Source organism: Thamnophis elegans, chromosome Z (assembly GCF_009769535.1).
Source record: "Thamnophis elegans isolate rThaEle1 chromosome Z, rThaEle1.pri, whole genome shotgun sequence".
Classification (NCBI taxonomy): domain Eukaryota; kingdom Metazoa; phylum Chordata; class Lepidosauria; order Squamata; family Colubridae; genus Thamnophis; species Thamnophis elegans.
The window spans coordinates 83,682,037-83,697,102 of record NC_045558.1 but is presented as its reverse complement, the minus strand read 5'-3'; the positions used below and the strand labels follow the sequence as shown (position 1 = coordinate 83,697,102).

At 37.2% G+C, this 15,066-nt stretch overlaps 1 protein-coding gene across 1 annotated transcript in view; it reads left to right on the top strand.

The window, feature by feature from the left end:
* FHOD3 (formin homology 2 domain containing 3) overlaps positions 1-15,066 on the top strand; it is a 285,174-nt gene that overhangs the window by 160,469 nt on the left and 109,639 nt on the right. Inside the window, exons 11-12 of the mRNA XM_032237770.1 lie at positions 5,685-5,780; positions 7,987-8,337. Coding sequence (XP_032093661.1) covers positions 5,685-5,780; positions 7,987-8,337 — 447 coding nt within the window. The remainder of the gene's footprint in view (positions 1-5,684; positions 5,781-7,986; positions 8,338-15,066) is intronic.

Below are 15,066 nucleotides of genomic sequence, written 5' to 3'. Positions count from 1 at the left end.
CTGGACATAAACTGTTTTAACCTCTCTATAGATTGATGTCACAACAACTAGACACTCTGCTGAATGCTTAATTCCCACAGCACTGTCTCATTTCACATTTTTTCTCATCTTTCCTACTATCTTCTCCTATTGGTTTCTTATAGTTTATCAATTCTTGATTGTAACTTATGATTAATGATTGTAATTATGATTTATGATATATATTTCTTGTTATTTTTATTTAAACTGTGAACTTATGTACCAAAAACAAATTCTTTGTGTGTCCAGTCACATTTGGACAATAAAGAATTATATTCTATTCTTGTGAGAATGAGCATAAAACATTGTACAATGGAAAGAGTGCAGAGAAGAGCAACAAGAATGATTAGGGGCTGGAAGCTAAAACATACAAAGAACAGTTACAGGAATTAGGTATATCTAATTTAATTAAAAGAGGGAAACATGATAGCAGTGTTCCAATATTTGAGGGGCTCCTACAAAGACGAGAGGGTCAAACTATTTTCCGAAGCACCAAAAGGCAAGATGAGAAACAATGAATAGAAACCAATCAAGGAGAGAAGCAATAGAACTAAGGAGAAATTTCCTAATGATGAGAACAATCAACCAATGGAACAGCTTGCCTTCTGATGTAAGCATTACTGGAGGCTTACAAAAAGAGACTGAACAATCATTTATCTGAAATGGTAAAGCAGTAGATTGAACTAGAAGACTTCCAAGATCACTTCCAACTCTGTTATTTTATATTCTATATTTTGTATTTGTATATATCATGTATGACCAGTAAGCCGAAATTTGATTGGCACTCATGTAAGTCATGTGGTATTTATGTTGGTTTATGAAATAGATGGAGGCATACATATTTTGTCCTTTTAAGAATTTCAGATGAACCTCTTTAATTCGATATAACAAACATAACTAACCAATCTATCAATGTCAGACCTGCCTCAATTTGAATAGTTAAGCAAGAACAATCCTTTACTCCATTTGTTGAGAAAGGTATAGTTTACTATAGATCAAGTGAAATACAGTAGAGGAAAATCAGACCTGAAAAGCATGTGCCAAAATTCCCAAGAGTAACTTCCCCCCCCCTTAGGTGTATCCCCATGCTGAGTCCCATTGTCCAATCACATTTGAAAAGATTTTTTAACAGTAGCTTCATATGTAGATGCAGTTGTTCTCAGCCATTTGAACTTGAAGTTGCATCTCCTACAGATACAGTGAACTTGTTACCCCTGAATCCTCCCCCTTCCCATCTAGTCTCCCCAAAGTTCATAGCAAACTGGCACAAGCAATAGCAGAGCATAAGCATGAGGTGGCAGTTCTAACATTCTGCCTGCCTTGGAAAAAAAGGTTAAACTTGGAAAAGAAAATAAGAGCGAGTTTATTAATGTATCACATTCATTGTGGCTTGTGAGAGTACAAGGTATGAAATTTATGCAATAAGAGTTGTATTTATACATGTGGCGCAGCCACCCATTCAGTCTCAGAAGGGGGTAAGTGTTTCCTTAGAATTAGATATTGGAATTTGCTTTTCTGGAGGTGGGAGTCTAGGATTTCCTTGACTTCAAAATGTTGCTCAACTTCAATGTGGTTTTCTGTTGGTCGTTACAAAAATGAAGTCCTTACAGATTTCAAGAACTACAATGGTATGGATTCTCTTCAGGTTTGGGGGCAATTTTACTTCAATAGTCACTAGGTTAATAACACTCATGGAGAAAGGACCTATGAATTTTCACCACCAGTCTTTTTCAATGGTTGTCTGACTTGCAGGTACATGATGGAAAGGTACACCTCTTGTCTGACGTTATATTGCTTTGGAGATCTCTTTTTGTCAGCATAACTTTTTTTGTGTCCCTGGCATCATCTAATGTTTTGCGCGCAACAGGCCATATAATTTGTAATTGTTTTATCCACTAAGCCATAGACAAACATTGGAGTGATTGTTGTGAGAACTCTGGCACAGCAACAAAATCCCAGGCAATGATGACACAGAACAGAATGAAACCAGTGCTATTATGTATTGAATTATTGTAGGCTATTTTTACAAAGGGTAGAAAGTCAGTCCAATCATCCTATTGATATCTGATGTAACATCTGAGCTATTGCTCCAAGACCCCATTAGTACACTCACAGGCACCATTAGTGTGAGTGTGGTGCAAGGAGCTAAGTCCTTGTTGTGTTTCCCTCCCAAAAATTTGGTTGGTGTTCCATCGCTCAGGCTGGGGGGCCAAATTTTACACCCCTCAGACAGGGTTCGCAACTTGGGAGTCCTCCTGGATCCGCAGCTGACCTTTGATTACCATCTGTCGGCTGTGACCAGGGGGGCATTTGCCCAGGTTCGCCTGGTGCGCCAGTTGCGACCCTACCTGAACCGGGAGGCTCTCACAACAGTCACTCGCGCCCTCGTGACCTCTAGACTGGAATACTGCAATGTGCTCTACATGGGGCTGCCCTTGAAGAGCATCCGGCGGCTTCAGCTAGTCCAGAATGCGGCCGCGCGAGTGATTGTGGGTGCACCTCGGTTCGCCCACATAACACCTATCCTCCGCGAGCTGCACTGGCTACCTGTTGATCTCCGTGTGCGCTTCAAGGTGCTTCTTACTACCTACAAAGCCCTTCATGGTAGTGGATCTGCGTACTTGGGAGACCGCCTCCTGCCAATCACCTCCTCTCGACCCATAAGATCTCACAGATTGGGCCTCCTCCGAGTGCCATCTGCCAGCCAGTGCCGGCTGGCAACTACGCGGAGGAGAGCCTTTTCAGTAGCAGCTCCGACCCTCTGGAACGATCTCCCCGTGGAGATTCGTACCCTCACCACCCTTCAGACCTTCCGCACAGCCCTCAAGATCTGGCTATCCCGTCAGGCCTGGGGGTAAGACCATAGTCCGCCCCCACCCGAATGTTGTATGAATGTTGCTTGGTTTTAATTATATATTGTGTTTTTATGTTATTGTATGTCCTCCCCTCCCATACAAGTTGTTAGCCGCCCTGAGTCCCCTCAGGGAAAAGGGCGGCCTATAAATAAACTCAACTGAAACAACTGAAACTGAAACTTGGGTGGTTCCTAGTAGCTGTAGGAACTGTTACCAGAACTGGGACATGAATTCCACCCCTTGATAGGAATTAATTATTTTAGGAGCCCCATGTAGGTGGTAGATGTGTTGATCAAAGAGCTTTTTAAGAGCTTGTACAGAAGAGCTCTTTGGGCATGCCATAAAGTGTACTAATTTGGAAAATAAGTTGGTGGTGTCCCATATCATAGTATTTTAGGAGCTCTCAGATAGTTCAATGATAGCCCATGGAGCTCTCCTTCCAAGGAGTTATGGGGTTAGTGATTGGTTGCAGAAGTCCTGGGGATTTTCCAGCATGTCCTTTAGCCAAGGGACATGAGGCAACTAGCCACATATTCCTCCATGTCTTCTTCATGTTTGGTCACCAAACCTGGCATCTATCAAGATGCAGGGTTTTCCTAAAGTGTACTGTGGTTTTTGAGTCATGGCTCCTTTGTAAAATCGGAGAACAGAGTTTGCTTCTGACTCAAGCAAGGCCGTCATGTAAGGAGACATCCTCTTTATCACCTATGAATCATTGGTTTTCAGACAGGACCATTTTCATTGCCCGGCTTAGATCATCAGTTAAATTGAATTTAGTTTTATGTTCTGGTCATTGCTACTGCTGCTATTTGATTGGAGGGAATAATGAAGTTCACCACATCCTCTTTGGTGCTGTTATATTGAGGTAACCAGAAGAGGGCATCAGCCAATGTTTCTCAAAAGATAATACAATATTTCACATCTGTCATTTTGTAAATTTGTTTAATCTCAACAATTGCTTTTTTTGGGCCTGGCATTAATATAGTTTAGGTTGAGAGATCAGAATGAGCCAGATCGAAACTATTTTATTTCAAGACAAGGTAATTTTATTTTACGGGATTAGCTGGGCCAATACTAGCAGCCAAATATCTGTTTAGTCAATATTTCAAGAAGTAGAATCTATTACAGACTTCTACAAAGATTAGCCATGTTCTAGATAAGAAATGCACTGAGTAATGAGTGGGAAATGCAAGTGAACATTTGTGTTGCAAAGTCATGGAGACCTAAATATTTGAAGGCCTAAACAAGATTGAGTTGGTTGTTACTGCATTTATGACTAATGGGATAATTAATATGACATTTGGTATATACAAGTGTCTTTTATTGTGAATCATGAAATGTCTAATTTCTCATTATAGCAATATGATAATAGACTTTGTAGGCTTTGCCGCAACCTGTCATTTGAATCATAGATAAAATGATAGAATCAGCAAATAAAATAATGGAAATCAGTTTGTGGAGTAGGCTTGAAGAATGGAATTTTCATTTGACAAGTATCTCTATAATATAATTAATATAAAAGTTGAGTAATAAAAAGGCAGGTTATATTCCTGTTTAATCATGAGTGGTGATGAGAGCCCCCAAGTTGCCATTATTCTGCATGAAGCATCATTATCAGCTGAAGGAGATGATGATGACTATGTGTATACATGTGCATCCATGTTTGTTTGTAACTGTATGTGTAGACTGCTATCAGCTGTCATCTACCACAGATTTTGGCATTAACAAGATAGTCAATGCACATAAATTAATCAAGATGGATCAACACATATTCATTAGGAGTAGAGGGAGTAAAATCAAATCAAGCATACTGTAGGATTAATTTCTATGTAAACTTATAGAGAATTAAACCCATAAACTTCTATAAGAGTGATAACTTAAGAACTGAAATTTAGCAAGAGTTCTCCAAATGTAAGCACATTGCTGCAATAAAAGTATGATACACTAAAAAGGAGTGAATAATATGTGTCTTACCACACATCCTAATACAGAAAAGAACTTAATATGAAAGTAAGTTAATTGATGATACTGTTGTATAGCATGGATTATCTCACTTAGAGAGATGACATAATAAAACAAAGTATTTAAAACTGTACTTATGTTAATAACAGAGCCAACAACTGAGTTAGGAAGGGGGATTATACTATGTATAGATATAATAAGAAGACACCAAACTACCTACACAAAATAGAAAATTACAAAATGAACAAAATATATGATATAAAGGATCAATGTAATAGGAAAGATTATTTTAAAGACATGTTTGAAAAAGTGTTGGAAAAGAGGATCCATAGGAAGAATGTAGAACAAAACAAGAGTAGAGTGAACAATGAGCAAATGAAAGAAATAACAACTGAAGTACACTATCATGAAATAAGATATGTGACTGACAATAATAAAGCATGGCCACTTTAAATTGAAATTATCTTCAATTCTCAAAACTCAGTGGTAGCTTGTTTGCTAAAATTGCCTGAACACAATTCACTTGACAGATAATTCATTATCTCCTTTGTATCTCCATCCCTGGATGGCATTTTATATACACAGGTCATCTTTTCTTGCTATTCAATGTTTCTGTATAGCAACAAAGATCCCCAGAAACTGATTGAGAAGTGAATGTTTGAGGCCCCAAATCTGCTTCATGCCAATCTCCTTTGCATCTCATTTTATTAGCAGATATAATCCATGTTTATTTCTATCCTCCTCCCCCCCTTTCATTTCTAGTTTTATTTTGTTTCACTGATAATACCTCATTAGATCTCTTATGTGTCTCGTGTTGCTGTCCAACTTGCATGCCTTGTTTTGTCCTAGAGAGAAGGCTTATGACGAGGAGGAAGAACAGCCAGTCATAGAGTCTGATACAGAGGATGAGAGGGAGGAAAAGGCTACTGGGCAGGTCAATGCCAGGTACTAGGATCATGGCCTCAGTAACATGTTCAACATTTCTTGAAACAACTAACAATAAACCTTTGAAATATTATACTATATTGTTAAAATGTGCATTTTACTAAAATTAAACCCACATGTCTCATTTGTAACCAGATTTAATTATGGTTAAGGTATACCATAAAGTAAAGTTCAAAGTATGAGCATTATGGCGCAGTGGTTAGAGTGCAGTACTGCAGGCTGTCTCTGCTGACTGCCGGCTGACTGCAGTTTGGCAATTCAGATCCCACCAGGCTCAAGGTTGAGAGGATGAGCCTTCCATCCTTCCAAGATTGGTAAAATGAGGTCCCAAATTGTTGGGGGCAATATGCTGACTCTATAAACCACTTAGAAAGGGCTAATAACTGTATATATTGCTATTGCTGGACCCATGTAAGATGATTTCTTCCATTGGTTTCAGTGTTTTTACTTTACCATAATTAAATTGGAATGACCTATTTCTTAATTGTGTATTCTTTTTAACAAAACAAAAACAATGGAAGAAAGTTAAATTTCATAAATTCCTCAGTATAATTAGGATAGAGGCTTACCAGAGCCAGGATGTTTCCCTCTTCCCTTTTTCATTTGCTATTTGGTTTGTTTTCTCTTAATTCCTCATTTCTAATAGAGCTCCTTTACCAGAGCAACTGTAGTGCTGCAAAACTCCCAACTTTGCCTCTTTGGTGGACCTTTTTCTCTGATAGCAGAGGGGGAGCAGCATAATATTATTTATCTTCTGCCATATTTTCATAAAAATGATTTTCACCAGGTTTTTTTTTAAAAAAAGTTCTGGAGTAGTACTTACTGTTTTTAATACTACTAAATATATTTCTCCCAAATACTGCATGTCAGCTGACACCATCTAAATGTTAGGTGTTATTTTCTGGAATTCTCAATTATTTTAGGTGGGAAAGACAAACTTATAGATAAATACCACAGTGGACTTATTTAGGGAAGTTTTCTTCAAGGGCATGAATAGATATCAGTTTCAATAAACACTAGTTCCTGTGGTACTTTCTACCTGAACTTTATAAAATGCCTTTTTAAACAAAATTGATATGGGAAACTGATATTTAACAAAACAATCTTTATAAAGATTAAAATAAAAGATAGCTACCATCTAATGGTTACTTGTGGGATTTACAAACCATTTTGGAAATAGTAGATAACTTAAAGTCATTGTGTGTGATGGTTAAGACACCAGGCTAAAACAAGAGACTGAGTTCTGGTCCTTCCTTGCTGGATGACTTTTGCCAAGTAAGTCTGTCTCAGCTTTTGGAAGAGGGCAGTGGCAAACCAGTCAAGAAAATGTTACCGAGAAAACTATATAGATTTTTCCAGAGATTACCAGGAATTGAGATCTTTTTAAAAAGAGATCTAACCTAGAAGTAAGGAGAAATTTTCTGGCCAAATAATTAATCAATGGAATAACTTTGTTCCCAGAATTGTGGATGCTCTATCACTGCAGGTTTTCAAAAATAGACTGGACAACCATTTGACTATGATTGTATAAGATTCCCTGCCTTAAGCAGGGGATTGGATTAGAAAATCTCTGAGGTTGCTTTCAGCCCTATATTCTATGATCTGAAACAGAGGTGTCAAACTGGAAGCCCATGGGCCAGATGCGTCATACACAGGCCATGCCCACCCCAGCTCCATTAAGGAAACCTGTGAAACATCACATGATGGCAATGTGACGCGAGTTTGATATCCGTGTTCCAGAAGAAACCTTCCAAAAACTGTACCAGTTTCATTTCTGGAAAGTACTTCATGATTTGTGTCCAGCAGGATTGTGAAACAATGGCACTTTTATGATTGTGGACTTCAACTTCCAGAATTCCTGAGCCAGCCATGTTGTCTCAGGAATCCTGGGAGTTGAAGTCCACAGCTCATAAAGGAGCAATAGTTTTGCACCTCTGGACTACAGGTACATATCACAAGATACATTTTTTGAACTGGAAATCTGTAATACATAGACATTTTATGAGAGTGTCCATAACATGGTCTAAAAAAATATAACGCCAATTCTAACGAGTTCTTTCTGTCTTCCTGACAGATAAGTAAGTGTATAACTAAATTTCTACTATAGTTATTACTCTTTGCTTTCAGCATAATCTTTTTTTAGATACTTGCATAACACCATTTTCTCTTCTTTTTCTACTTTTCCTTATCTGTCTTTTCAATCCAGTGGGTTCTCAGAAATACAGAAGGTTAAACATGCTCCACAGAATTTTGATACTTCAGTCATCTCAAGTGTTATTTCTCAGGATGAAAGGCTTTCCAGGAACTGTAGAACAAATATTTCCAATAGCTCATCATCACTTGATTCAGTTGCTTTGCATCCTTTTCCTCATCATTCATCATCCTCCTCATCTGTCAAAGTTACTTCCCCAAATTCATCATGTGTTACTCCAAAGACATCTCCAAATGTTGAAAAATTACCTTATGTACCATATAGCCCCTTTCACCTCTTCTCTTATGATGTTGAAGAGCCTCAAACAGCAATGAGAGAAAAGGAAGAAGAGTTCAGAGAAAACAGGTAATTCATTCTCTCTCTCCCTCTCTCCATGTACATATACACAGTCACATGTTGGGCAAGCAGTTCTTCAGAGATTGAAATGATCTTCCCTGAAATTTGTACCTTGCATTCTCTTATTTACATACCAGGGAATTATGGTATGAGATGGTATTTAAAGTCCTATTATATGGATGTTAGGCCAACTCATAAATATCAGTCAGTGATATTCATATTCACTAGTAGCAGACCAGTAAGTATAGACAGAACAATGACAGTCTATTCCAGGTAAGATTCATATCTATACATTAAATAATATTCATGGCCTATTATAAGACTAATAGCATAATAATACTTGAAATTTAGCAATAATTTTCTAAATGTAGTTGAAATGGTATAATGGTGTGCTTTATCTAATTACATAGGATTTTTTTTCTTTTTTAAGTATAAATCACCCAGAATCATTTTGGATTTGGGCAGCCTCTAAATATAAATAATAATTATAGGATTTTTCATTATTCTCCAGGATGAAAAAGAAATTGTGCCTGGTTATATGCAGATATAATACTTTATTTCATATACTGTACTAGATTGGATTTGAAATGCCAACTTGTGAAATGCCAACATGAAGCATTTGTCAAGTATTTCCAAGATGATTAATTACAAAACAACTATGCTAAAACTAAAATGTTGAAGATTTTTACCTCAATCCTGGATGTTCCATGATTATCTAAAAGAGTATATAAATAGAAAAATCATTATATTTGGTTATAGTAGTGGCAAACTGAAATAATAATCCAAGATTTATTTATTTAAACAGATAAATAGAATTGCCAAGAGCTGGCTAAAAAGCAGTGGGAGCAGAAGTGACTTCTGACTTTCTGCCAGCTTTTTCATTGCCTTTGCTTGTAGGAAGCTGCACTCAATGGCTCTCAGAAAGAGTGCTAATACCAGATAACTATAAAGAAATACAATCCTTCCATCCCCCCTCCCCACCCAATCATAATTGTCAGAACCTATCCTTCCATCCCCCATCATCCAGTTACACCTGATGAAGCTTGGATGAGAAGTGAAAGGTCATCTTCAAAAAAAATAGTTGCCTTTTGAAAAAGCATCTTTGAGACAACTATGGATGACTAAGAATCTCCATAAGCATATATCAGATCACATTTGGGTAAAAATGTTGAAAATTTAAAAGGACTCACAAACATTTGAAAACACCACTTTAAATGGATAGCAGATAAAAACAAAGTGATTCCTGAACATGTATATTTTCATTCATTCTGGTATTTGGCCAAGGAAGGTATTACCCTATTGAATTCCCAATTGATAATGCTTGAATGAATATGTTAGCACTGAGAATAATGCACCTTTAGCTATAAAGTAGAATATCTTTACATATGTTTGCTCAAAAGTATCTTTCTTGTTATATGTTAACTTACTCTGCATAATAATATTTGACTTCTGATGGAAAGTGCCAGTCTTTCCTCTCAATATTATCATTATTTGCAAGTGACTTAAAACAATAATGATAATATAGATGATTGAAGATATGCCTTTAAGTCTTAGGCACCAGATAATTGATAACTTCCATCAAATCCTGGCCCGTAGCAAAAGTACTTAGACTTATATACTGCTTCATACAAGAAATTTCAGTTTCAGTTTATTTTATTGTCATTGCACCTTGTACAACAAAATTAAATGCCATCTTCAGTGTACATCATACATAGGAAAACTGTAAAAATAAAACAAAAACATACTTCCTGCACATTCTATACAATTGAATTGAAAACCTCTGATACTGCATTAATATTACACTATATAGTATAATTCAGTATAGGTACTGCTCTAGGATAGAAGCTGTTTTTCAGCCTATTTGTCCTTGCCAGATGGTAATAGTTCAAAAACAGAGTGCCCAGGATGAGATGGGTCTTTAGGAATGTTTTGAACTCTCTTAAGGCAGCAGGAGCTATAAAGCTCTTCCAATGAGGGGAGAGGGCAATCAATGATCCTCTGGGCAATGATGTTAACCCTCTGATGCGCTGTCCTATGTGCCACTATGCAATTAGCAAACCATACACAAGTGCAGTAAGTTAAAACACACTCTATGGTGCAGTGGTAGAAGGTCATCAGCAATTTTTAATTCAGTTGTTGTTTCCTGAGAAGTCTCGGGTAGTATAATCTCTGCTGGGCCCTTTGGACCAGTGCTGTAATACAATTGATACAATTGGAAATACAATTTAAAATGTCATTATTCACATGGAATGAATATTAAAGAAATAGGAACATTAATTCTCTACTAAATTAGTGAAATAATGTGTAATGACTTAGCAAAAGTATTGAATAAATTCTTTTTCTTAATTTACATACGTCAAAATTCTTATTTAAAATCTAAAATCCAATCAGAGGATATACAATTGCTCATTCATATTTTAGTAAGAGCTAGGAAATGATTGTATTTTATAAATAAGAAAGGAAACAACATTAACAACAATAATTAATGAAAGATTAGTCTGCAGTATTTATGATTTAATTAACAAAATTTATTTAACTAGAAAAATATAGTGAAGGTGATAGTTTATTTTAAAACAATGAATGTTTCTATTTCTCAGATCAGAATAGAGCTGGAAGAATCCTTGGAGCTCTTCTAGACCCTATACCCATGATGGTGAACCTCTCTGTGGGCATCATGGGGACCCTATACCCATGGTGGCGAACCTCTCTGTTGCCAGGTGCTCTTCTAGTTTCCAATGTACACATGCGCACTGCCCAGCTGGTCTTCGCAGGCACCAGAGTGCAGAAAATGGCTTGAAAACAGCTGAAAAATGTCCAAAAAACATCCTGAAAATGGCCAAAAAACAGGCATGCATGCACTGGCCAGCTGGTCTTCAGTTTTCCAACATCTGGTGCATGCATGGATGTGCGTTCCGGTTTGGCCACTCGGTGCCAAAAAGATTTGCCATCACTACCCTATACCATTTCAGATAGCTGGCTGTCTAGTCTTTTCTTAAAAACCTCCAATGATGAAGCTGCTACAATTACTGGAGACCAGCTGTTCCCCTAGTTAGGAAGTTTCTTCTTAATTCCAGATTGCTTTTCTCCTTGATTAGTTTCTATCCATTGTTTTTTTTTTGTTTTTTGTTTTGTCTTCTGGTACTTCGGAAAATAAGTTGACCCCTTCTTTGTGACAGTCCCTTAAATACTGAAATACTGCTATCATGTCACTCCTAGTCCTTCTTTTCTCTAGTCTTGCCATACCCAATTCCTCCAATCATTCTTTATACATTTTTGTCTCCAGCCCCTTAATCATTTTAGTTGCTCTTCTTTGCACTTTTTCCAAAATCTCAACATCTTTTTTTGTAATGAGACCAAAATTGGATACAGTATTCCAGATGTTTTATTAAGGCTTTTTAAAGTGGTACTAATACTTCATGTAATTTTGATTCTATGCCTCTGTTTATACAATCAAGAATTATATTAGCTTTTTTTTCTTCTACTTTTTCACACTCTAGTTTAAGTGGACTTCAATGTCCCTCTCACAGGGACTATTTTTGAGCCAGGTTTTGCATAATCTGTATTTGTACCTTTGGTTTTTTTTGCCTAGGTGTAAAATCTTGCTTTTCTTTACCTTAGATTTTCATGTTGGGTAGACACATTGTTCAAGTCTGTCAAGATCTTTTTGAATCCTGAGCTTGACTTCTGGGGTGTTGGCTATTGTTGCCCGCTTAGTGAGTTTGATGAGTTTCCATTCTGTTCCCTCATTTATGGTCATTTAGGGAGATATTGAAGGGTACTGGATCTAAGATGGAACCTTGCAGTAGCCTACTACAGTACTTACTTTCCTCCATTTAGATATAGTATCATTAAGGACTACTCATTGAGGACAGTTTGCCAGCCAGTTACAAATCCATCTGGTGGTGAAGCTGTCTATTCCACATTTTTCTAGCTTTACCAAGAAGTATCGGTAGGTAGTGGTCTACTTTGTTGAATGCCTTGTTGAAGTCTAAGTATACTTGTCCACAGCATTTTGCTGGTCTACTAATTTAGTTACTTTGTCAAAGAATGAAATAAGATTGGTTTGGCATGATCTGTTTTTAACGAACCTGTGCTGTGTACTAGTTATAAGTATTTGTTTCTAGATGATCACAGATCTATTCTTTTAATTTTTTCCAGTATCTTCCCAGATATTGATGTTAGGCTGATTGTTCTGTAGTTTCCTAAGTCTGCTTTTTTCCCCTTCCTTTTTTGAAGATGGGAACCATATCAGCTCTTTTGCAATCCTCTGGTAGTTCCCCAGTGTTCCAGAACTTTTTAAAGATTGGTACAATGGTTCTGAGATAACAAGTGCAACATCTTCAGAAACTTTGAGATGTAATCCATCAGGTCCTGGTGATTTATATTCACCAAGGTCAGATTGGTGTTCTCTTACCATTTTCTTGCATATTTTTATTTTTATTTCTAGTACGTCTTTTATAGTTATGATTTTGGTAGATTGGGCTATAGTTTCTTTTTACTTTCAAAGAATGAGTTAAGCAGCTCTGCTTTCTACTGCCTGTTTCTTCCTTGCCATCTTCTCTCTTTATTTTTTATTTTTTACTTTTTTCTTGTTATTTATATGTTGGAAGAAACTTTTTATTATCTCTGACTTTTGTTGCAAGTCTTTTTTCATTCTGAGCTTTTGCTTTTCTGACTTCATCCTTACAGATTCGGGCTATCTGCAGATATTATGTCTTAGTTATGTATCTCTCTTCCCATTTTTTGTACTTATTCTTTTTTGTCTTGCAGTTTATAAGAGATCTTTGTGCAACCATGCTGGTTTCTTCTTGGATTTCTTGTTTATCTTTTTTCGGTGGTATTGTGGTGGACTGGGCTTTTATGATCATATTTTACAGTGTTTGCCATGCTTCTTGAGTTGTTTTTCTCTTTAGGATTTTTATCCATAAAATTTTTAGGCTTTCTCTGAGTTTGTTAAAATCAGCTCTTTTAAAGTTTAAAACACTGGTTAGATTATATTCTATTGCTTATGTTTGCATATATTGTGTCTGCATTATATTGAATTCCAATATTACATGATCACTCTCACCCAAGGTTCCAGGAACTTCATCTTCTTCTATTACTTTTTTTCTATTAGTAAGTGTTAGGTCCAACATAGCTTTTCCACTAGTTCCCTCCTCTATCTTTTAGATGACAAAATTATCAGCTTCATTGCTTAGGAATCTGTTCAATCTCACACTTGCTGCAGAGTTTGTCTCCCAGTTGATATCATGTTGCTTAAAGTCTCCCATTACTACTGTGGTATGTTTCCTACATACATTTGTTTATTAGCAGAGTTCATCTATTTCTGCTGTTTGGTTGGGTGGCCTGTAGTATACCCCTATAGCAATGCCATTTTCCCCTTTTTATCCATATGGATTCTAAGAGTTTTTTTATCCTTGATTTTGTGTATTTCTGTAGAGATGTGGTGATCCTTTATATATAATGCAATTATATATTTTTTATTTATGTCTCTTTTTTAGAATTATTTTATGTTTCTTTTTTAGAAACTATTGGTGATTACTCTGTTGCGAATATCTGCATATTTTCTTCCAGGGGGAGGCTATGAAAGCAATTGTTCAATTCCAGAGGAATGGCTAGGGTAGATAAGGTCTTTGCTATTAGTTGTTGTTTTCTTCTAAAAATGACGTGTTTCCATCAGTCTTGCTCTTTAGGTACATATGTAGGGTCATTTTTTATGGAAGCTGTTTGTTCCCTATTGTATTAAATTTGGATGTATCATTGTATGTTCATATATGAGGTCATTTTTTTAGAAGCTGTTTGCTCCCTATTGTTTATTTTGGTAGTCTTGTTTAGGTTGGGATTTCTTACTTTCTTCATGGAGTTTCCGAATGACTAGAGTTGCCTCTAAACCTTTTACTTTTTCTTCTAGTAATTCAAGTATTGTATTTTTGGACTATAAGACGCAGCGGAGTATAAGACCCACCCAGATTTTGAAGTGTTTTTTTTTTTTAATTGCCCTCTCCGCCCCCCCAGGAGAACTCTGCAGGCCTCCCAACCCCTCTGCACGCATCATTTTTCATGTGTGGGACGCCTATAGAGTGGTCCTGGGGGCTTGGGAGGGCAAAAACTCCCATTTTTGTGAAAAATGGGCCACTTTTTCACTCCCTAGACCCCATGAGCACTTTGCATGACACCCAAACCTTCTGCGCATCCATTATTGTGAAAAATGGGATGTGCAGTGTCGTGGCACGACAAAACCGCGCTCAACTAAAGCGCGCCCGATTAAACCGCATCGCTGACCTCATCAACAGGGCGACAACAGCGAGCGCGGAGAAAGAAGGGCGCTTTAAATAGCACTTTGAAAGCAAACTGATTCAACTTAAGGTAAGGGTTAGGTTTAGGGTTAGGTTAAGGGGTAGGGTTAGGGTTAGGTTAAGGGTTAGGGTTAGGTTTAGGCTTAGGTTAAGGGTTAGGATTAGGTTTAGGGTTAGGTTAAGGGTTAAGGTTAGGTTTAGGGTTAGGTTAAGGGTTAGGATTAGGATTAGGTTTAGGGGGGTTAGGTTTAGGTTTAGGGGTTAATTTTAGGTTTAGCGTTTACAGCGTGCTTCTGTCTCCGCGCTGTTGTCGCCCTGTGATGACGTCAGCTACGCGGTTTCGTCGAACGTGCTTTAGTCGAACGCGGTTTTGTGGTGGAACCGTGCAGTGTGGGTTTTGGGAGGCCAAAAATGCTGTATTCAGTGTATAAGACACACCCAG